Source organism: Vitis riparia, chromosome 10 (genome assembly GCF_004353265.1).
Source record: "Vitis riparia cultivar Riparia Gloire de Montpellier isolate 1030 chromosome 10, EGFV_Vit.rip_1.0, whole genome shotgun sequence".
NCBI lineage: Eukaryota > Viridiplantae > Streptophyta > Magnoliopsida > Vitales > Vitaceae > Vitis > Vitis riparia.
The window spans coordinates 5,503,285-5,527,794 of record NC_048440.1 but is presented as its reverse complement, the minus strand read 5'-3'; the positions used below and the strand labels follow the sequence as shown (position 1 = coordinate 5,527,794).

The window sequence follows — 24,510 nt, the reverse complement described above, 5'->3', positions numbered from 1 at the left end:
TTGAACCTTGCATACAAGTTTCTTTGCATCATAATATATGGAATATTAACATTGTACCTTGCTACTCACCTGATTGTCCTAGGAAAGCCTCATGGACATCTTAATGTTATATGATTCACAGTGGGTGATGGCTACTTAGGAAATTTGGACTAGATGGGGGTTGGGTTTTCAGAGAGCACACCTCTCTCCTTTCCTTTTTCTGTTTTTTAGTATTGAAAAAATACAGCTACATTATGAAATAATTGTTTCAATTCTTTATATTCATCATGCATCATCTTTCCACATATACCCAAGTGAAACCTCAGTACCATTATTCCAAACGGATATCAAAGATGATTTCTTATTTTGTGGTATCTGCAGCTGGCTGGACTTCTAGCCATCTCATCAAGGTTTCTTCCTACTGTCATGAACCTTCTAAGGCGACTAGCTGAAGAGGCTCAAGGGAATCCAACTCCACAACCACCAAGACCGCCTCCACATCTGGCTTCTCAGAGTTCTAGGCATCACACACAGCAGTCAAATCTAGCATTCAGCTTGTTTCCTGATTCATCCGTATCATCAAATATTTCCTCCTCTGATGGTGGTATTGAACACTCGAGCCCCAACCTGATACAAAGGCGAAGTACAAAAGTTGAAGAGGTGGAAGTTTCTGGATGAGAAACTTCATTCTCTGGCTTAGTTATTTTCTCAAAGTTCATGTTCACATCAAATCTGTATGCTTACCATGGTTTAAATTTATGTTATATCTCATACAAATAAATAAATCATTACAAATATTTCCTTCTCTGAATTGCTCTGTTGGATATGCTGTAAAATTAGGAATATCTGGATGATGTGTAGGTTATGACTCTTCTGAGAATTCAATTTTGGGTTCCCTGGAAGACACCACATGCTATTTTCGTTATAATAATAAACATTGTTAGAAATATATATATAGTGATGGCTATATATGAAAACTAAAAACTCATCTACAAGTGTGTGATGAAGCCTATTAATCAGTGAGTGATCTTTTTAATGATTAGCAATATGAATATGAATCCAATACTCTTCAACACATTACAATATGTGTATTCAAGAGATGCAAATTTTATGAATCAAAATATGTATTGAGAGTGAAAAGAAATGTAGAATTTTATCACATATTTGAAACTAGATGATATATTTCTTTGGCATTTTTAGAATTAGGTACCTCTGATTCACTATGTATTTGTTTTGCTGGCATCTAATGTAATGGATGTGAATCTTTTAACATTTGGTTAAAGCTGAAAATTTTAAAATCTCTCTCAAATCTTGTTTCTATTATGGTAATGGGAAATTTTAGGAATTATTAAATAATTAATCTAAATTTACAGATCAATCTCATGATTTTTAAATAATATTTACAAAATTTTGATCTAGCAATAAATAAAAACAAGCTTTTCATCTTCATTTCTGAGATGAGAAAAAACAAATACAGAATCTTTTATCATTAAGAGATTGTTCCTATAATCTATTATCATGACCATAGACCATAGACCATGCCTTGGTCTAAAGCTTTAAATCAAAGAATACCCTGTTGTGATTGCAAGGAGATAAGGGTAAACCTTGTGTTAATTCTAATCATGACTTTCGTTTAACAAGAAAACAATTCTTCAATCTCCATTTTAAAAGTAGAATTTTTTTTTTTTTTTTGCCCTTTTTGCTCAAATACCCTTTTTTTGTTTTTGATAAGTGAAACATATGTTATATTAAAGAAAATGTATACATATTCAAAAATCAATAGGGGTGATAATACAACCGCACCCTATTGGGAACCTAACCAATCCACATTCTATCAAATAAGTAATGCTATCTCCCATGTACACTCTAACCCAATCTCAAAATAGGTACAAAAAAGAGCTTTTAAAAAATTGATCTAAGTATTCCTTGTCCTCAAAAGCTCTCCTATTACCTTCCCTCCAAATGGACCAAAAAAATGCAAAGAAGAGCAACTTTCCAAACCTTTTTCCTTTTCTTGCCAACCGGTACACCATTCCAACTTAAAAATACCCCCCTCATCGAAGAATGCATCACCCACTATATGTGAAAAAGAGCAAAAACCAACTGCCACAATGTACTTACTTTCGAACAATGCAAAAGTAAATGATCTCCCGTTTCCTCTTCAGCCTTGCACATGTAGCACCTATTTGGCATCTTCCAACCCCTCCGTCTAAGTTGATCATGTGTCAAAATCTTAGCCCAAGTTGCCTCCCGAGCAAAAAAAAACTAGCTCTAACAAGGACCCAAGAATTCCACACTGTGTCGTACGGGAAAGGCTCCACTCTTCTACTTTCCAGAGAGCAGTAAAAAGACCAAACTGAAAAATCACCATCCTTAGTCTCCAACCAAACCATGGTATCAAAAGTACCCGAACCGATGGAGTAGCTATGCAACCTCCCAAAAAAGGCATCAACCTCCTCTAACTCCCAATCATTGAATTGTCTAATAAACCTCGGTCCCCAACTACCCCCATCCCAAATATCTACCACCCAAGCATCCTTAAAGGAAGTTATAGCATAAAGACCTGGGAACTCATCCCTCAAAGACATATCCCCACACCATCTATCTTTCCAAAATTTTACCCGATGTCCTGAGGCAACCTGAAACCTTGTTTTATCTTTGAAGGCCTCCCACCCATTTCTAATTAACTTCCAAACTCCTACACCATACCTCCCTCTAACCTCCTTAGTGCATCCCCCCTCCTGCATCCCATACTTACCAACAATTACCCATTTCCAAAGAGGGTTCCTTTCCTTCACAAATCTCCAAGACCATTTACCCAAGAGAGCCTTGTTGAAGAGATGAAGACTTTTAAAACCCAATCCCCCATTATGCTTCTCCAAACACAAAATCGACCAATTAACTGAATGAAGCTTTTTCTCCAACCCCCCTCCTCCCCATAAGAAATCTCTTTGAATCTTTTCCAATCTAGCTGCCACTCTTTTAAGGATAACAAAAAGGGACATAAAGTATATAAGCAAACTAGATAAAGTGCTCTTAATTAACATTTGTCTTCCACCTATTGACAAATATTGTCTCTTCCACAAAGCAAGCCTTTTTTGGAACCGTTCCTCCACACCTTCCCATACCCTACTAGACTTGTAAGGAGCACTCAAGGGGAGGCCTAAGTGGAAGGAAGAGAACCCACCTTACACCCTAAAACCTCAGCAAGCTCCTCCAAATTTGGAACCTCCCCAATAGGAATCAATTCACTTTTCTCCAAATTAATCTTAAGACCTGTTTGCTCAAATACCTGTAATCAAAACAAATGATGGAGACAAGAATTGCAAGTTGTCCAAGAAGAATCATTACAACAATTCAAAATTCTAACAATCTCTGGTACATGGAGTTGTGACAAAGCAGTACTCTGCAAATGAAAGGTTAAAACTATTCCAGTGCACACTGTGGCCTACTTAGAGAGCATGATGTATGCCCAAGAATGTGTAAAAAGATGTACACTTAAGGGGGGAAAAAAAAAAGAAAAAAAGGGAAAAGAAAACATTTTAGCTCAAAAGCATGGTGGACTTAGATTAGAGCCCAAGATATCTTTCTGTGAATGGATGTTTCAATATATCAAATCCAGAAAAGTGAGGAGTGCAAAAATATGCTCTTGGAAACCAGCAACTTGAAAAGAGCTCAAGATCTTAGCTTCTTTCTTAGTTTAGATATCGTCAAGTCGGCACCTCCAAAACCATCCAGTACAGCACTAGCTGAAGGGAACTCAGCTTGAGAAGCTCTGTAAGATAAATGGTGAAGTAATGAGCAACCCACTAATACTTGACATAGGTTATTAGACAATGGAACAAGCGACTAACACAGACAAGCAGTTACCAAAATGCCTACGCTTTTAAGTCCTTACATGGGTCAACACTATTATTCCAATTCCACTTCATTCCTTCCTAGCTATACCAAAGTGCAATTTGATTGCATAATTCAATTACCAAATATTTACGCCAAATTGACATAACCTAGGTAGGGCACAAGGTTGTAAAGACAATCTCAAATTGCTAATAAAACTGCAATCAGGACCTGCTCAAAAACTCTTTTTGCAGCGTGATAGAGAGAGAAATGCTAGAACTCCTCACATTGCAAAACTGAGATACAAAAACATGTATGCAATTCTAGTTTCACCAAAAATAAGATTATACATCTAATTTAATACATCAATCGTTCGTACAAAGAGATGAGAGATGTATAAGATTTTTGGTAGAATAGGAAAACATTGACCACAGAGAAAATTTGTGCTTATAAATGCTACAATTCCATTTTGCAATAATAATAAACAAATAAATAAATAACCATTAACATAAAATGCATACTCTTTCAATATCTTAAAAAGACAAAAATCTGATCGAGTTCTAGGAATTTATGCATTCTTAATTTCCATTAGCACTAGAACCTAGCATTTCAAGCTTGCCAATTCATTTTACGTCTCTTTTTGTCATTCAAGAAAAGGTGAGTGAGGATTTAGAAAATTCAAAAGATTTTTTTAATGGGGATGAGAGCTTTAAAGAGAAAAAAACAAACAAAAACAGACTTGGTGAAATGATTAATTGCATACAACAAAAAACAAAAAGGGGAGGAACTTCATAATAGAGATCTTTCTATCCTCAATAAAGCTTCTTGGCAAGTAGGGTTGGAGATATACTTCAAAGAACAAGTCCCTTCGGAGCAAGTTATCAATAGGAAGTTTGAAAAAGAGAGGGGGTTGTCTTCTTGGGTATTAAGCGGTGGTTTTGGGGTAGGGTCGTGGAAGACCATTAGGAGGAATTGAGGTGGTATCATTAGTAGAACTTCCTTTGTTTTGGGAAATGATAGGAGAGTGAAGTTCTAAAAGGATTTGATAGTGCAATGATTCTTCTTTAAGCAAGTGTATTCCCTCATTGAATGCATGGGTGGTTGATGTCTGGGAGCAGCTAGGTATGGGAGACCAATGGAACCCCATACATTTTAAGACAACTGAACAATTGGGAGATAGAAAGGGTAGAGACATTTTTCTTAAGGCTGCAAGGAAATTGGAAAGATCAAAGTTGTTTCCAAAGGAAGTAATTTGAAACTCTTGGGCCTTGACAAAAGTGGAGTTTTTTTTAACTTGGGAAGCAATTTAAGGAAAGATATGGACTTTGGATCAAGTGCAAAGAAGAGACTAGCATTTGGTGAATAGATGCCTTCCTTGCAAAGACAAGGAAGATTTGTTCTTTGGATTAGAGGCAAAGAAGAAGATGATCTTTGATGAATAGAAACTTATTTGCAAAAGAAAATGAGTTATAGTTGATCATATTCTCTTGCATTGTGCTAGAGCAAGGGTTTTATGGCAATTAGTGTTCTCTTTGTTTGGTATGATATGGGTGACGTCTTCATTAGTAAAAGAGACTCTATTAGGTTGGCATGGCATGGGTCCATTGTTGGGAGAAAATAGAAAAATGTCTGAAGGCTATCCAGTTGTGCGTGTTTTGGACATCATGGAAGAAGAGAAGTTGGCAATCATTTGAAAGTGAAGAGCATTTGAATTAAACACTAAAATCCCTATTTCCTTTTTAATATTTTGTTGTGTGTTAGGACGCATACAGATGGGAATTTTATGTCCATGGTAGATTTTGTTGATTGGTTGAGGACTAGATAAGGACTGACTTTTGTTTTTTGTTGCCCTCCTTTCATTTCTCTTTTTGCATTTTGGTGCCTTTGACACATGTTAATATATTTTTTGTTTGCCTACAATAGAAAATAAAAAAATAAAAAAATAAATTAAAAAAGAGTCTTTAGGCCCTTTACCTGCTATGAAGAACAACATATGGCATGCCTACTCTCTCAGCTCCAGCCACCCCAGATTGGCTTCCAGTTATAAGTACACAATTGTTGACAGGTACCCCTGCATACTCCGATCCCGCATGCAATGCAGCAATAGTCTTCGGTAAACTGGATAATAGATCAAAGTAAGGATATGTGCCCAAAAAATAGTAATAGAAACTTAAGTAAGCCATTGAAAAAAAGAATATGCTAATCAAACAACTTCCCTAATAGAACTTAAAATTTAACAAGGTTTCTACAAAGAACTTTAATTATAGATATTACAACTCCTAATCTTAAGTAAGAAAATACAACACACCAAGTGATGTAGGACAACCCTAGGATGGTTGTCTACAATCAAATAGGTGGGCTAGGGTTTTTATCTCTTAGGCTACGTTTGGTTCCCGGAAAGTTTGAAGGAAAATGCGAGGGAAAGAAAATAAAGAGGAAAAGTAAAAGAAAAGAAAAAGTGAAAGAAAAAATAAATAAATTTGAAGTCAATAAATTATTTGTATATACTACAAACTTTTTTTTACTTATTTAACTCTTTTATATAGATATTAAATAATTTAAAAATATATAAATTTCTTAGTAATTTTAATTATATTTGACTTTCTTTTGCATTTTCCATAATAAAACCAAGCATGAGAAAATCATTTTCTCTACCATTTTTTTTCCTTTCCTAGTATTTTCAAAAAACCAAACATTGCCTTAGGGTTTAAAGAGCAGAACAAGAGATAAAGTTTATGGCAATAAAACAAAATAAAATAAAATAGAGAAAGAAGATGAGAAGAATGAAGGATAGAACCTTATAGTCGCACTAAGGTCTTCTAGGAGTTTCACCTAGAAGAAAATCAATGGAGTTTCACCATTGAAAATTGCAAAGTATGCAAGATCATGTAACATTATTAATCATCAATCAATAATTTGGTTTACATCAATTTGTCTTATTTATAAGCTTCTCTAAGAAATCCAAAGTTTACTAGGATTCAAATAACCTATTATGATTATAATTCTAATTTTCCTCTAACCTAATTAGTTACTCCTAATTTGACTCCAATAAACACTAATCGTAATTTAATTCCAGCTAATACTAATCTCAATTTAATTCCAACTTATACTAATACCCATCCTCATCACCAAGTTTATGGACAGCCATATATTTATTTTTTGTTATTTTTTCCTTGCCAATAACCATACAATTTAACAATAAATGACAATATGTAGACACCAATAAATTGAGAATATGTTTGGAGAAAAGAAAATGGACTAACTTTTCATGTAAGCCACTGCCAATCTCAACTTTCAACTTTAAAATAGATGCAACCTCCTCTGCTATCCTCTGTTTCTCAGCGGAAACTGCCCAAGAAGCAAGTATAGAGCCGTTTAGCATGAAACTTCCACACCGAAGCTAATGTAAGTCATGATCAAATGCCTATAAACCAACTCCAGATTAGGACCTGCTTTAGTTGCTTCCTTTGCTAGTTGCTCATCCACACCTGACAACAGTCCTTTACCGATACCTAGGATGATTTGACCATAAGAACTTTGTTCTACCTCCTCATTCCCAACTATCTTTACCTTTGAAATCCTTTCTGGGCCAAGCTTGTCAGCAATAAATCTAAAAGATTGCAACAAAATGAAAAAAATAAAATAAAGGCAATCTTAGCATATTTCCATCATGGTCACAGACAATGTTGTGCTACTCTAGTAGGGAACAAGCCTGAAATGAGCATTGATAGCAAACACAGTCATCATTCATCAAAAGGACAACTCAGCCAATTTCTTATAAAGGTGCTGAAACATTCACAACATCCACTCAAGGATAATGTTATTTCCATTAAGGCTGTCAATGAGGCTACCAAGCTTCATCATGAGTTGCCTCTTTAGCTGATCTTGAGCCTAGATTCAACCTCATCCAGCCAAATGAACCTGAGCAAGCTAACAAGGGCTGGGCTCAGGTAAAGTAATAATGCACATAAGCACATGCAGTGTAGGAACATTGTTGAACTAACCAAGAAACATTGAACCATTTTTACATAATACATCATTTGCATAGACATGCTTTTTTTTTTTATGCTAAGCAATGGAACAGCATTATTAGCCTCCAGCTTTTAGATAATACATGATTCTTTACAATAACATTATACTATGATAATACCTCCAAGTAAGTTAGCAACATTATATTTTTCTAACACAACTATAAAAGTTAGCAAATTTTGACATCAAGTGAAGAACAATTTGTACTGGACTTGAACAACAACAATAACAGTAATAACAACGGAATAGAATTTTGCTTCTTCTTTCTTCTAAAATTATTTGTGTTACTATTTTATTTAGTAAACAATACTCCTGTATAACTTTCACAATCAAATGCAGAGACTGTAAGACATTTAATAAGACATGCAGATATAAGAACTATACATTTTAAGTTCTAGATTTTGTAGGTTTTCCTTGTTATGTTACCATTTTCCATATAGGCATAGATGTAGTTTAGCCTTATCACATGTTGAATCATGATAATAATCATTGAATAGAAACGGTTGTATCCTTGAAGACTAATATATTTGTGCATGTGTATGAAACATGCATAACTTAGATCAGGAAAATCCTGTGGTTTTACCAAACCATTTGCTAGGATTCAAATCTATAGTCAATCCTATTTCAAAGAGAAGCAGTTGCCAAGTGAATCCAATTTTTCTCATTATTTTCACACACATAATAGTACAAAAAGAAGGCCCAGCTCCAAGTGGATTCAGCCTAATCTTATATTCCCCAATTTTGTTCAAGAATAGTGGAATTAAGTTTCCCAATGCTTTGCCTTAACCAACTTAACAGAAGCTTCTATCTTTGACAAATTCTAAATGTCAATGTAAAGATATTTTCACAGACTTAACAAAATACTGGCAATCATATGTATAAAAAGACGCTATGATGTTCACCAGTAGACCATCTTCACATTTTAGACAACAAAGGACTCATTCCCAGAATCTGCAACTCTTCAGAGAAGGTAGAAACGACTAATCAAGACAAAAGTTCCACTACTTTGTAGAGAATGTTATGGCGTATGTGGCAACACTGGCAAGCAATTTGGGGTAAGAATGATTCTGTTTTTGGATGGTGATACGAAATGCTATGGATGTTCCTTATTATGGTGTAAGGTCTTGGCAATTAAGATAAATGTAGCCAACAATGAAAACATTGATATCTGTGCTATACAGAAAGACTGAGTACAAACTAGCAAGTTTTTATGAATGTAAACAGTTGCACGCTGTATGAGGTTTGACAAAAGCACACGTCTGCAACAGCAAACATGCCACATATTTCAGTCTAATTAAAATTTTACCGCTTATGAACACTATCATGCAGATTGGAAAGCCTAGAATGTACCTTCTTACTTTATCCTCACTTTCACAGCAGGGTGTAAGAACGAGCAAAGGTATTCCTTCATTATATGCATCATCAATAAAACTGCAATGGAGATAGAGGTAAAAAATGATGATGCTATGAGTAAAAGATCAAAACAAATACTAATAACTAATAATCATATAATAGTCATAGAGAATAGTGTCCAACATGTTTCTTAAGTTTGATAACCCAATAGTGAGATTTGTCCACATAAGTTAAGCATGACAAGAGCCTGGCTGCTAATTGTAACTTCCCCAGCACAAGTGATATTTATCACTATTTTCCAGGAGTTCAAGATATATTTCAGTTAATCATTAAAAATAACACCTCTAATATGATACAATTTTAGTCTCATGCAATTTCTAATAACCATTTTAGTCGGTAAGGCCATATTTGTCTTTTTGTTTGGGGTCTCAATAAACTCTTTTTAAAGTCTTATCTTAAAGATATTTTGTCTGAATATAAAAAATAAAATTTTCAATATTTTTATCTGAAATCCTAAGTTTGAAGCACACTTTTACATTGATTTCCATTCAGTTTTCAAACAAATTGAAACTTATTCAGACTTTAGCTTTGAAAGGGTGGAAAAAAACAAAGGAAAAAAATGAAGAACTCTGCACAAGAACTGTCCAACAAAAATTGAAGAATTTTATAAAATTCATGTACAGATGAAAGTACAATATTATAAAATAAAAAAATAAAAGAGAGAGAGAGAGAGAGAAAGAGAGAAGGAAAAAACAGTTATTAACATCCAAGACCATTCAAAATTCAACTTCACCGTGTAAACTAATGTTGATTGCTAATTAAATATAACTGTAGTTTCTGAGAGAAGAAATATTACTTCTACTTATTCAATATTTGAGAATTTACAGAGATATATAGGAGAGATTAGTTCCACAATAATCTCAACCAATCTATCCAAAGGCATAAAAATAGGAAATCCTAACTGTCATATCTCCTAGAAAAATTCAAATTATAAATTCAAATTTTATTTAGACATAGAGAAATAAAATAAATAATTATCCTAAATCTTCAACACTCCCACTCAAGTTGGTGCATTGATGTCTATCATGCCCAACTTGTTGATGAGAAACTTGAAGTTAGGTCTAAACAGCCCCTTTATAAGAATATCAGCTATCTTTTGTGCTGTTGGATTATCTTAGTACAGCTTCATAGGCATGTTTATTGGTCTCTTGAGCTCCTCCAAAACTCATTTCAACCACAACATCTCACATACCCCTTGAGCCATTGCCCTATATTCAGCCTCTGCGCTGCATTGTGATATCACACTTTATTTCTTGCTCCTCTAAGAAATTAAGTTAGCCCACACATATGTCCAATATCCTGATGTGAACCTCCAATCAATAATTGAACCTACCCAATCTGTGTCAGTATAAGCCTTAATATTCTGCTGAACATTCTTATGGAAGAAAAGACCTTTCCCTAGTCTACTCTTTGAGTACCTTAGGATTCTATACATGGCCTCAAGGTGTTCTTCATAAGGAGAGTGCATAAATTGACTTATCAAACTAACAGCTAAATCAATATCAGGACGTGTGTGTGATAAGTAAATTAGCTTTTCCCAAAAGTTTCTGGTACCAAGATGCATCCAAGGCATCTCGCTTCTTGTTGTTTCCTAGCTTTTGATTCGGGTCCATTGGGGTGTCCATGGGTCTACAGCCACTCATTCCCGTCTCCTTGAGAAGATCGGGGATATATTTTCATTGTGAAACAACAATTCCCTTTTTTTTATCAAGCAACCTCCATTCCGAGAAAATAACTTAAAGGATCCAAGTCCTTAATCTCAAATTCTGAGGCAAGACATTTCTTCAATTTGTTCATTTCGTGTACATCATCTGCAAAAATAATAATGTTATCCACATAGACTATCGACACAACAATCTTCCCATCATTAGAGAACTTCATGAACATGGTGTGGTCGGTTTGCCGTTAGGTGTACTCCAAATTCTTCATGGATTGAGTGAACTTTTCAAACCAAGCTTTTGGTGATTGTTTTAGCTCATACAAAGACTTTATTTTTATTTTTTATTTTATAGGAAACAACAAAGAAATATATTGATAGAAATAAGAAGTGCAAAAGAAGGATGAGGAATTCTCCCACCAAAGAAAAACTAAACAACAAGAAGATAAAATGTAAAAACAACGAAACAATCTCTCTTGGCTAGACCATCCCATTGGAGCTACACACTGCTAGCCAATATAGTTGTAACACATTAAGGGGAATGCCCTTAAAAACCATGGAACAAAAAGCCCAAAAAGAAGCAAGAAAGTGAATGGAATCTCATAGATTCTCTGAATTCCTAACTTTATCCTCAAATATCTTAGCATTTCTTTCTCGCCACACAATCCAAATTAAAGCAATGCACGCAGTTTGCCACAAAACTATCCCTCTCTTGGATATCCCAAAACCTTTATAATTGATGAACATCATGTCAGAAATGCTTCTCAGAGGAACCCAATCCATCTTGGCTAACTGAAATAATCTGTCACAACCCCATCGTTAAAGAACAATGTAGGAAAAGATGAGTTGCTGATTCTCCATGCTTCATACACAACTTACAAATGTCAGGACTAAGAGCTTTGTAGGGTCTTCTCAATTGTAGCAAGTCATTAATATTTACCTTCTTGTGTGCCACTAACCAGACAAAGGACTTGACTTTAAAAGAGACTTGAGAATTCCATACAAACTTAATAGGGAAAATTGGAGATAAATCGGAAAGGTGGGACAAGGCTAGAAAAAAGGACTTGACTGTAAATAACCCTAAAGAAGATAAAGACCAAGATCTCTCGCATTTGAAACCGATGAGGATAAATGCAAACAATCAAATGAACGCATGAGACTTTCTAAATCTTCTATCTCAGAATCAGAAAGGTTACGACGGAAATTAAAGTTCCAAGAGAAGGGGTGAGCAGAACCAAGAATTGAAGATATAGGAATATTTTTATCCGTGACTACTCTAAATAGTCTTGGATATTGGAATCCCAAAGGTTGGTCCCCCCACCACAAGTCTTCCCAAAAGCGAATTATTTCTCCATCTCCTACCACAAACCGAGTATACTTGGAAAAATCTTGAAAGACTTGTGCAATAACCTTCCAAGGACAACGATGTGACCATCTGACCAAAGAGTTGGCATCCCAACCATTAGAATGTGTCCCATAAATGCTTAGAATGACCTGATGCCACAAAGTTGAACTCTCCCTAAGATACCTCCAGAACCATTTCCTTAAAAGAGCGAGATTCCTTAGAGAAATCTTCTCAAACCCCAATCCCCCTTTTGCCTTCGGTTTACACACTACATCCCAACTAATAAGATGAACTCTTTTACCTTTCCCAACCCCTGACCATAGGAAATCCCTTTGCAATCTCTCAATTTTTGTTGCCATTGAAGCGGGAATCTTAAACAAGGAAAGAAAGTAACTAGGAATGTGGGAAAGGCATGAATGGATAAGAGTTATCCTACCTCCAAAAGATAAGTAAGCCCTTTGCCACCCATCTAATCTCCGTGAGATTCTTTGAATCACTGGATCCTAAAAGCCACAAGCCTTTGGATTCCCTCCCATATGAAGACCCAGGTAGAGTATAGGCCAATCAGAAGCCTTGCCATCAAGCATCAAAGCCAGCCCAGAAAGATGATCCTGATCAAGGTTGATGCCAAAAAGGTTACTCTTGTCAAGATTGACCTTAAGCCCAGAAATTTGCCTAAACACTAACAATAAACTCTTGAGAGTTTGTAGTTCTTCTGCACAAGTGTTAGAAAAGAAGATGGTATCATTTGCGAATTGCAGATGGGACACCCTTGTTCTATTCCTACCTACCCTAAAGCCCTCCAACAAACTTTTTTCCTCTGCTCTCAACAACATCCTACTCAACACATCTGCGACGATAGTAAACAAAAAAGAGGATAGAGGGTCACCTTGTCTTAACCCTCTAGTTGCCTTGACCCACCCTTTAGCGTTTCCATTCACTAAAATTGCATAAGAGACTGTAGACAAACATCCTCTCATCCAGGTCCTCCATCTAGGACTAAATCCCTTCTTCTCCAACACATGATCCAAAAAATCCCAATACACATGGTCATAAGCCTTTTCAAAGTCAATTTTGAAGACAACTCCTTCCTTCCCTAATCGTCTTTTCTCATCCACTATCTCATTGGCTATAAGAATTGCGTCCAAAATTTGTCTCCCTTGAACAAAAGCACCTTGAGTAGAATGGATAGTTTCATGTAGTACACCTCTTAATCGCCCTGATAGAACTTTGGTTATTATGTTATAGAGACTAGTGATCAAGCTAATAGGTCTAAAGTATGAGACTTTCTTTGTCTAGCTTTTTTTGGGCAAAAGAACAATGAAGGAGGCATTGGTGCTTTGATTAATAATCTCGCTTTTGTGAAGCTCTGCGAACACTCTCACTAAGTCCTCTTTGATCACATCCCAACAATCTTGAAACACAGCAATGGTAAATCCATCAAGCACTAACGCCTTATCCCTATCTAACTGAAAAATGGCTTTAGAAATCTCTTCTTCAGTAAAAGGGGAATTCAACCTAGAAGCACTTTCTTGTGAGATAGGGGACCAGTCTAATCCTTCTACTCTCTAAGACTCTCCAGGAGGGCTCGAGTAGAGCTTTTCAAAATAAAGTAAGATCTCCTCTGTGATGCTCTCAGAATTATTCAACACTAAACCTCTTTTATTGTCCAAAAACTTGATGAATTTCCTAATTCGTCTACCATTCGCCACTTTGTGAAAAAAACTTTGAATTGCAATCCCCTTCTTTAACCCATTTCACCCTAACTTTTTGTCTCAAATGAATTTCTTCCCTCAAAATTAATTCCTCCAACTCCCCTTTTCTTAAAGCTCTTTGAGCTGAAAGTTCCGAAGAAAGAACCTCTTCTTGTTCAACGGCATCAATGTTAACTATTTCTTCCAGGATGCTTTGTTTCCTCTCCTTTAGCACTCCAAAAGTATCCTTATTCCAATCTTTCAATTTGGCATTAACATATTGTAACTTCCTCATAAACTTATGACCTTCCCAACCATTTCCTTGAAAACCTCTCCACCAACTACTGAAGCAATCTTTGAAACTAGGATATTGCAACCACATATTCTCAAACCTAAAAGGTGTTAGGCCCCACTTGAAAGGATTGGTATCCAAAACTATCGCCCAATGATCCGATATCCATCAAGGAAGAACTTCTTGAAGGCTTTGAGGGAAGAAATGCTCCCACTCATTCGAGTAAAGAAACCGGTCCAATCTCTTACACACACAAGTGACTCTTGCATGTTTGACCAAGTGAATGGGGCGTTCCGTAATGGGGGGTCAACTAATTCACAATCTCTTATAAAACCATCAAAGTCCCTCATAGTAGAGGTTAAACTAGAGCCACCCAATTTTTCTGAACTTCTTCTTATAACATTAAAATCACTGCCCATACACCATAAAGGAAAAGAAAGGCCAAAAATGTCTAAGAGCTCCACTTAAAAATCCTTCCTTAGTAAAGGACTGTTTGGGCCATAAACTGCGAACAGTCCCAAGGGTTCACATCCATCCAACAAAAACTTGACTAAGACTAAAAAGGAGCCTATTAACACCTCCTCACTGCACAGCTTCTTTGAGTCCCAAATAATCAAAATCCCACCTGAAGCCCCGCACGCCAGAAGAGCAGCCCACTCCTTATCCCTAACCGACCAAACACTACCAACAAACCTTCTGTCACACTCCTCCCTTTTTGTTTCCTGAAACATCACAACATCCGGGTTCTCAAGCCGCAAAAAATCTTTAACCATGCTTCGTTTTTTCCTAGATCCCAAACCCTTAGATTTCCAATTGATGATTTTCATGGAAAAACCTCTCTAACCCTAAATCTCCATACCAGTTCCAACAGGTCTCAAATACCTGTGGAGAATTTGTTCTTCCGCCTAGAATACACCTTAATATCCAAAGAACTTAAGACCTTACGAACTTTAGCCATTTTGCTAGGGGAAAGGCTTTCTATTTGGAACCCGCCCAAAGGGAAAAACTCAGCTTCACCCATGGCTAACTATAACTAAGTTGGGGGCCTTAATAGGCGTGTTGGGCATGGTTTTAAGGGGGTTATTACCCTTGGACATTTGGTTCAGACAAGCTAACTGGGACTCCACAACATCTAGGTTAGGATTGCCAACAGTCTCTTGACATAAAGCACCATCGTCATTTTTTTTGAAAAATATTTCAGAAATAACTCAAGATTTCGTAGGATACTAAGACTAAATTACTGAACTGGGAAGAACGGGAACAGAAGGACTTGGAGGTGGAAGTGCCAAACCAAAGGAGGGGGGGGGGGGGGGGGAGGGGGATTGACAAAGATGACTAAGAATGTGGGGAAGAAGATACCTCAATATTTTCCACTACCATCATTCCACAAGTCCCCACAAAGTTGAGCCCTTTTTCTCTAATTATTGGATTAGAAGGAAAAACCATGACTGAAGAGCCACGATGAACAAAACCCTCGAAACCCTTAGAGCCTACTTTGTCTTCAACGTTAGAGGATTTGCGCAATTTCTCTTTCCCCTTTGAAAGTATAGAAGCCTTAAGAGAAGACCTTTGTTGATTATCCATGTCTCCTTTTGTCGACGAAGCCCCTTCCCCCAAACACCTTTTTCAAAACTCTGACGATCGACTAAAAGTGAGTGGACTCGCATTGAACCTTTGATCCATCAGTGTTCCCGCTTCGAAAGCATCTTCCTTTGGAGGAGCATCACAATCTAAAGATGGCTTCTCATGCATTAGAGGCTCACTTCGACTTCGAACCCCTTGTCGGCATCCAGAAATTGGAGGGATAAGAGTAATCCACAGCTTCTTTGAACCAAACTTCATCGTGGAGCCCCTCAACTAAGAAACGGAGACCTCTAAGACTGACTTCCCCTTTCCCATTGCAGAGGAGTCTTCTCTGCGTAAAGAGCCCTTCTCATAAATGGGTTGCTTTCCTCCCATTTCTTGGCCTAACTTCGAAAACGGGCCTTTTAAATTATCAGCCCTCTCCCAGCCCAAGTTTGCCTCTACCAGTGGTCTGGGTTTAAGATTAGGCCCTTCTCTCTTGTTTTGCATTAGAGGCCTGATGCCCTTCCTCATCATTTGAGTGGCCTTGTCCCCTCCGGCCCAAACTTCACCATCCTGCCTTGGCCCAGCAAGCCATGTTCTCTATTTATTTGAATTCAAATTAAACAAAGAGGAGGGTTGGAACCAACTGTTCCCCACTTCCGATCTTCTCTTGCCATGTGTCCCCACGGGTACTGCTTCAATCTTTTGACTATCTCCACCCTCTTTCATTCTGTCAACTGCCCCATCATAAGACCTTCCTTTAGTCGTTGATCTAGCTTTCCCAACCATCCTTCCGCCATCTATCCACAAGTGAGGCTCATTATCCTCCCAAGTTGACTCACCCATTTCTCTACCTCGCCTATCGTCTTCAACTCCAACCACTACAACTGAAATTGTAAACACCTATCCCCCATCTAACACCTCGATCAATGTAGGAAGAACTAACCGTTCCTTCATTAAAATTCTCATCCTTGCCTTGCAAAGATCATACAATTTCAGCATTCGCCAATCGATCTCTATCACCGTCCCCCACTACTCCACAATTTTCTTCAGATTTTCCTCAAACCATAAATGAAAGGGCAATCCCCGTAATTCTATCCATCCTCCTCTAAACTTCCCCACAACTTCTGAATTTTCCCTTAGCGACCACCTTCTCAAATGAGTTTTATATCCTCCCTTAATCTTGAGAAACCTTAATTCTTGGAAAGAGAAAGCTTCCTCTATAGTTTCTACAAAAAATAAACTTTTTCCGCCAGAGAAGGAGACGATAGTCACCACACCTTTTTGCCCTAATCTTTTCGCCAAAGCACGGCCAACCTCAGCCCAGTTATCAAAATCAGTGGGGCATTCGCACACCACAGCTCTCGCCCATCTCCTAACTGGAACAAGGCCTCCTCTCCTCAGTCCTTCTTCTCTAACTACATTCGCAAAGGACAAGCACAAAGGACCCACATGTTTATGATTTATTCTTTCATCCCTGCATTGCCTTCCCTTTTCATCTATATTGGAGGAGGGGACCACTAGCATTGAAGACAGTGCATTTTTTAGTTGCTCCCATCCCCTGCCCTTCTCTCCCTCAGGTATTACCAGGAAAGTTGACTTTCTATTAGAGGCGAACTCCAAAAGCCTTACAAACCTACCATGGTTGTTGAAGCAAACCTCCATTAAATGAACTCTGGATTTTCCTCTGTATTTTCTGTTGAAACCCATGTAACTCTTCAACTCGATGACCTTCATCAAATGTTTGATCAACCAGCCAACCTCTTCCTTCTCAAAGCCTAAGGCGAAAACAGAGCCTCTACTGTGCTCTGTAAGCGAACACCATATTCCACCGGACTCGCCTTCAAACCTAACCAAGAAGGTCTTCCTCTCCACAGAGACCTTCAACGTCCTCACCATTCTCTCAGGACATCACCTCATACAAAGACTTTATTAGCTTACAAACTTTTGATCCAAACTTCATGTCAAAACCTAAAGGTGAGTCCATGTAAACCTCTTCCTCTAAGTCTCCATTAGGGAAAACATTCTTTACATCTAGCTATTGCAAAGCCTAATCAAGGTTTTCTGCAATTGATAGGAGTACTCTTATGGTGTTTAGCTTTGCCACAGGAGTTCAAGATGGTTAATACCATAGGTCTAAGTAAATCCTTTGGCCACCAATCGAGCTTTAAAGCTTTTGAGTGATTAATTCAACCTATATTTGACTATGAACACCCATTTGCACCCAACTGTCCTTTTTCCTCTTGGTAGGTCCACCATCTCCCACATCTTATTCTTCTCAAGAGCCCTTACCTCCTTAAAAATGACCTCCTTCCACTCAAGAATCCGTAGAGCATCCTATACATTCTTTGGAATTCCCACACAAGAAAGTTGTATAGTGAACGCAAAACAAAAAAATGGTGAGAGGTTCTTATAAGACACGGTTAGACTGGGATGTTTGGTACAAGACCTGACATCCCTTCAGATAGCAATGGGAGTACTAAAATTATTAATGAACTCAGATGATTGTGAACTAGGACTTGGCAAGATAGATTGAATAGGCTTGGATTGGTTATTACCTAGAAGATCAGTTGAGTTTTGATCATGTCCTGATTAGGACTCATGGCACTATAGTGGAGCATTGGAGTTGATTCTTCATCATGTAGACATGGACTTTTGTACACTTAGTTCCTGCTTTTCTACCATGATTTGTGCTTGTGTGATCATGAGATGGTAGTAAGGAGGGGCCTAGACCTATCTTTTCAGTAGTTAACATACCCGATTCCACTATAAGTTGGACTAAAGTGATTGTGCGTGGAACATGTGATGATTCTTCTAGTTGGAAAACATGTAGATACTTTGAGGCTTCTCTTCCCCTCTCTCCCTAAAGACGAAATTCAAAAAATGGCTTAGACTCAAAAAAATGTGACATCTATGGTGATAAACATTTTTTTTTATGGGATCATAGCATTTGTATCCTTGTTGAGTTAGAAAATATCCCACAAACACAGACCTTTTTGCTCTAGGATAAAGTTTCCCACGGTTTTGTTCATATTTTAAAGGCAAATTGGATGACAACCAAAATGTGGGATGACATTTTGAAAAATATGTAAAGGTGTTTGGAAGTGCAAACCTTGCTTGGCATTCAATTTATTAGATAAGTGGCCATAAGGATAGCTTCACCCCAAAGATACTTAGGAACTTTATTTGTGAAAATTAAGGCCTTGGCTACTTCTAAAAGGTGTTTGTTTTTCCTTTCATCCACTTCATTTTGTTGAGGAATATTGGTGCAAGAATGTCGATTTACAATCCCTTTTTGTACAAAGGAATTCCCAAAACCTTTTTGTAATATTCTTTCCCATTATCACTCTAATAACCTAATATTTGTGTGGAAGTGTGTTTGCACCATGGTGTAAAATTTTTTGAAAACTACCTTTCACTTCTCATTTTTCTTTTAGTAAATATACCTAACTTACTCATGTTATCATCAATAAATGTTACAAACTAGTTTTTTTCCAAAAAGTGTAGTAATCTTAAATGGTCCCCATCCATCATTATTTATTTATTTATTTTTTGATAGGAAACCACGCGTGAATATATTGATAGAAAAAGAAGTACAAAAGGAGGATGAGGAATCCTCCCGCCAAAAGTAAAACTAAAGTCCCCATCCATCATTATGAATTAAGGAGAAGGGTTTAGAAGCTTTATAAGGTTAGAATGTAAAGGATGTTTGACGATGTTTAGCTAATTCTCAAAATTCATACTGAAATGAAGATAGATTTTTATTTTCAAAGAAACTTGGAAACAAGTATTTTAAATAATGAAAATTTGGGTGGCCTAGCCAAAAATGTCATAAAATTACACTACCACTAGCAACAAAAATGGATTTAAAATAGATACCCTAAGCCTATCTTCTCGATTCAATTCCATCCTCATAGAAATAGAGTCCGTTGTTTTCTCTAGAATTGCCAATTGTCCTCCCCAAGGTCATTTCCTAAAACTCATAATGAGATGGATATAGCTTGACAATTGTGATCATGAGTTAGTTTGCTGACAGACAATAAATTGCAAGCCAAGTTAGGAACATGAAGGACATTATGGAGTGTAAAGGAAGGAGAGATGATGATTGATCCTGTCCCGACTATGTCGAAAGAGAACCATATGCAATTTTGATCTTTTCGTTTCTTGCACATGGACTATAAGATGAGAATAATTTTGAACCAATCTTGTGTCAGTTGCTCCGAAATCTATGATCCATGGACTATCTGAATTTGGACTAACACTAACGCGAGCAGTAGTCGAATAGTTAACACTAACGAGAGCAGTAATCAAATAGTTAACTTTTTGAGCTAAAGAACAAGTGTGGTTTACTGAGAGTTGTGGAGATTGAAAGTGTTTATACAGATGCTCTAACTGTTCCTTTGTGACTCGAGACATCTCTGAGTTGACTGGTTGCCCATGAGACTCTTCCTTTGCTGCTTGGAAGGCTCAGTGGTCTGTTGATTACCATGAAGTTTCCAGCATTTTTCCTCAGTGGCCCAAGGTTTATGACAGTGATCACATCAAGGTTTCTCACTTTTTCTGTCCAGGCTGATTATTTTTTGATACTAGGGAAGAACCTTCAGGTATCAATGGAGTATTATCCCTCATCATGACTTTCCTTCGATTTTCCTCCCTCCAAACTTCAGAGAAAACTTTGCAAAGAGAGGGCAGAGGTCATCTTCCCAGAATCCATCCTCTTACTTCATCTAATTCCTTGTTCAATCCAACCAAGAACACAAAGACTCAATCATTCTCCAATCTCTTCAAATGTCTCACACTGTCACTTGGACAATCCCATTCTTCTTAGTACTACAAGTCTAAGTCGTGCCAAAGCGCCTTCATCTCATTATAAAACTCAATTACCAATCACAATTTTGATTTAAGCCTTACAAGCTGCTTCCCCCACTTCTTTCAACATTGGTAAGAAGAGATACATCTTCCCAATCGTCAAGTCCATGGAATTCACAAGCCAAACAATCACCATAGAATTTTTAAATCTCCACGTTCTAATTGTTGGATCATGGGCTGCTAGTTTTGTTATTTCTCTAATGAGATGGCCCAATTTTTCCTTGCCATCAATTGCTAATTTAATAGACCGTGCCCACTTGAGATGATTCTTACCATTCAATTTGTGAATGGTCAATCAAGCAGATGGATATAGATTATTTAATCCCTTAAAATTCCAAGTAGAAACTTGTGGAGCACCTCTATCGACAACACCAGAGGACGCCGTGTTCCTTGCTCTAGTCATGGCAGTTTTTTCCATCATGATTTTCAGTATAGAGTTTTGGGCTCTCATACCATGTAGTTTTTGAGAGAAGAAAGATTATTTATGCTTATTCAATACTTGATAATTTACAAAGATATATAAGAGATATTGGTTCCACAATAATCTCAATCAATCTAACCAAACACATAAAAATAGGAAGCATAAAAATAAGAAATCCTAATTGTCTAATCTATCAAAAAAAAATTGAATAATAAATTCGAATTTTATTCAAACACAGAAACAAAATAAAAAATAGCTAACTCATCCTAAATCTTCAACAATAACTAAGAAAGACTGAAATCACGTATCGCATAAGATATTAAGTATAAAGTAGAAAAAGCAAGTTGTATCAGGGAACCAAAACATCCAGGTGATAATGATTGAGATTTATTCCCTTGTCTCATAAAGCTAATTAAACAACCATGAGACTACAAGATTTACCTATTGTTTAAAATCAAGGGGTATGTGCTTCCAATACGGTAATCAATAGATGCCTTCAAGTCTAGAACATATAGCTGGCACATAACATATATCAATCAAAGCCTCAAAGTATAGAATAATAATCAGAATTGAACTACTCACTCTTCTACTCCAGGTCGTAAAGGTAAGCCTTTTGACACCAATAGATCATCCAATGCATTTTTCTGCCAACAATTAATCAATAATTAAGCAAAGTTTATAGTACAATTGGCCAAATGGGAATATAAAATAAGGGCACATGATTTACAAAATGGAAAGACATTGAATCACTGTTATTCTCCAACTGATAAAGAAACTGGAGATAATTTACCAACAAGCTTATACAACAGCAAAACGACTATAAAATAAAGAATACAACCATTATAATAATAAATAATAAAACAAACCAAGAGTAATGTAAAACTTGAACATGATTTATTAGCACATTCAAACAGTCCAATGGAATTTACACAACCAAAGCCATTTGGAAGACTCCAGCTTCTCTTTTTTGAACTTGATAATTTAAATTTGAAATTGTCAACTATTGAGTGAAAATAAAGTTAGTAAATTCTTTTGGAAATACAATTTTTGTTGAATGCAATTTCAAGTTTTGATTTGATTTTGGAGTTGTTTTCAAATTTTCATTATAAAATATTCTGACGAATTGGATATGTACTTATAGAAAATCCTCCAATGTTTTGATGTTGAGAGGAAATATTTGATTTCCAAATCTTATTTTAATCATAAATCATAAAATTTGAAATCTGTATTTTATGAGGTGATGTGAAGGATCAAATAATTACTCAGAACTAGCAAGCATTCAACCATCACCATAACTGTTTTGAAAAATACAAAGGGACAAATAATTCGCAGCTAAAACAATATGGCTTATACCCAGCATAGGTCCACTTGCTAATAGTATGAAATACCTTTTCCCGCAAAACATTTTGCATGAATGTTTTCTGCTCACTAGTGGGTACTGAAGTTGGCCAACCAATCTGCAAAAAAAATTCAGATAGGAAAGAAAAGCTAATCAAATCATTCAACAAAAGCATGTGCAAAGACACTCTTCCTGAAAATAAGACAACACACCTTATTGAAGAACAGTATCAACATCCTCTCCTCGTCACCAGCACTCTTCCTGAAAAGCAATTGCAAAGTACTTTATAGCAATTTTTGGTATCAGAATCAGTAAGGACCGATCAAGACATTCTATAAGTTCAGTTTTTTCTTAAAGTTAATTAATTATTTTTACATGCTTATTCAAACTCATTTTATATAAAAATTAAATCATTTGAAAATTTACAAGTTCCTAATTTTATTTCCTTTCATATTTTCCATGGTAAACCAAACATGAGACAATAATTTTTCTTAAAACATTTATTTCCTAATAATAAAGTTTAAAACATGACCTTACTACTTTTGTAAATACAAAGTAATAAAGCAAGACAACAACCTTGTGCTAAACTCAGCTAATAAAACTTTTTATGTGTCAAATAATTCCAGCATACAGAAGCAACTTATCAAAATAACCCAAATTATTATTACAAAAACTATTTGAATTTCACACCTTAAAAGATCTAGATAGACAGGTTCTGGCCAATTTGCACAGTCCAGGCCAAGCTTCCGGAATGCTGGCAGCACAAAAGGAAAATCAGGATTAGACTCCTTTATATACATCTGCCAATTACCACCACTGAAATCATAAGTAGTAGATTTAGATGCAGAGTTTGAAACTACCGTATCCAACACACCTGTGTTGAAGGCATTGCGGTTGCCCATCCAATATACATCCACAATGACCCTAAAGGAAAGAATACATGTTAAGGAACAGGCTTCAAGCAAAACCAATATTTATAATAACAGGCATCAAATATAGTATAACATAAAGACTGCCTGGAATTTAGCCTCTTGGTTCTTTTACAGTAAGAAACCAGGGGCAGAAAGAAAAATCCAGGCCTCAAACGTTTTCTATGTCACTATAGATTCTTGACAGAGCAACGAAGGAAAAGAGAAAACACTTGTGACAAAACTTAAAACTGAGAAACACCATGGCATGAAATTAAATTTAAGGTCTACAAATATGGGATTTTTTTATAAACCGCCATTAGTTAAATCGCAGAATTATCCATTTAATACAGGGTATGAATAAGACTACAAACAAGAAGAGAGATCCGCTGTCAAGCAACCTAAAATACCACTGAATTCTACACAAAGTAGAACAGCATGAAATAGATATTGAAGTACACTTGCCTAAGAAAGGACATTGAAATCAATTGAAAGAAATATAGTAATATAAAAGCAAAGGATCCTGCAGAGTTACGACTAAAAAAGACAAGAAATTGAATTTAACGCATCAAATAAAACCAACAACAAAAATCACATCAATTTTTTCAGATAAAATGGAACGATAGGAATTCAGATGTTCATTCAAGAAACCCATTTAATCCATGTGTAAACAAAATTAAACTTAGGGTAGCAACAAAGACCCATTAAAAAAGAGAAAAGAAAAGAAAATACAAGAATTCTGAACCAAGACAGACAAAGAAAAAATAAAATACAAGAATTCTGAACCAAGAAAAAGGGGCCTCACCCCTCAACCTCGAGGAGAATAGCGAGTTCTTGAGATGGGTTTGGGTTGTTATGGGGTGGGAGTGATCTGAAAGCAGTTAAGCCATTGAAGTGCGGGAAATTTTTCCGGGGAAAATGCAAGTTAGTGGAGAAACTGGGGAGAAAAGAGAGTTGGGTTTTGAGGAATTGGAAGTGTTTGTTGTAAGAGCAAGTGTTGAAAAATGGAAGAGGATGAAGAACTGAACATGAAACGGTTTCCATGGGTTTCTGTAGAGTTCTGCAAAGCATCAGTTGCTGGGTTCACAGCGGTTCCAAATGCTTCCCTTATTCCTCGATTGCCAACTCCAAATCCTTCTCTCTTTTAACTCCCTGGATATT

At 36.5% G+C, this 24,510-nt stretch overlaps 2 protein-coding genes across 7 annotated transcripts in view; one reads left to right on the top strand and one right to left on the bottom strand.

Annotated features, from left to right (window-relative positions):
* LOC117924380 (protein ROOT HAIR DEFECTIVE 3 homolog 2) overlaps nucleotides 1–874 on the top strand; it is a 134,098-nt gene extending 133,224 nt beyond the window's left edge. For all 4 annotated transcript variants that reach the window (XM_034843004.1, XM_034843002.1, XM_034843003.1 and 1 more), the window contains one exon: nucleotides 361–874. In XM_034843004.1, coding sequence (XP_034698895.1) covers nucleotides 361–657 — 297 coding nt within the window. In that variant the 3' untranslated portion in view covers nucleotides 658–874. The remainder of the gene's footprint in view (nucleotides 1–360) is intronic.
* On the bottom strand, nucleotides 235–24,510 carry LOC117924381 (CBBY-like protein). 3 transcript variants are annotated; one of them, XM_034843007.1, is made up of 11 exons: nucleotides 24,155–24,508; nucleotides 23,316–23,365; nucleotides 23,132–23,195; nucleotides 22,654–22,702; nucleotides 22,491–22,559; nucleotides 21,685–21,746; nucleotides 9,196–9,276; nucleotides 7,266–7,426; nucleotides 7,080–7,164; nucleotides 5,791–5,934; nucleotides 235–875 (listed from the first exon to the last, which is right to left on the bottom strand). In XM_034843007.1, the coding sequence occupies exons 1-11, from the start codon at nucleotides 24,418–24,420 to the stop codon at nucleotides 842–844; spliced, it is 1,065 nt and encodes a 354-aa protein (XP_034698898.1). In that variant the 5' UTR covers nucleotides 24,421–24,508; the 3' UTR covers nucleotides 235–841. The 3 variants fall into 3 exon arrangements, with proteins under 3 accessions (XP_034698898.1, XP_034698897.1, XP_034698899.1); XM_034843006.1 differs by lacking the exon at nucleotides 235–875 and adding an exon at nucleotides 3,303–3,754; XM_034843008.1 differs by lacking the exons at nucleotides 235–875; nucleotides 7,080–7,164; nucleotides 7,266–7,426 and adding an exon at nucleotides 3,303–3,754 and having other exon boundaries at nucleotides 24,155–24,510.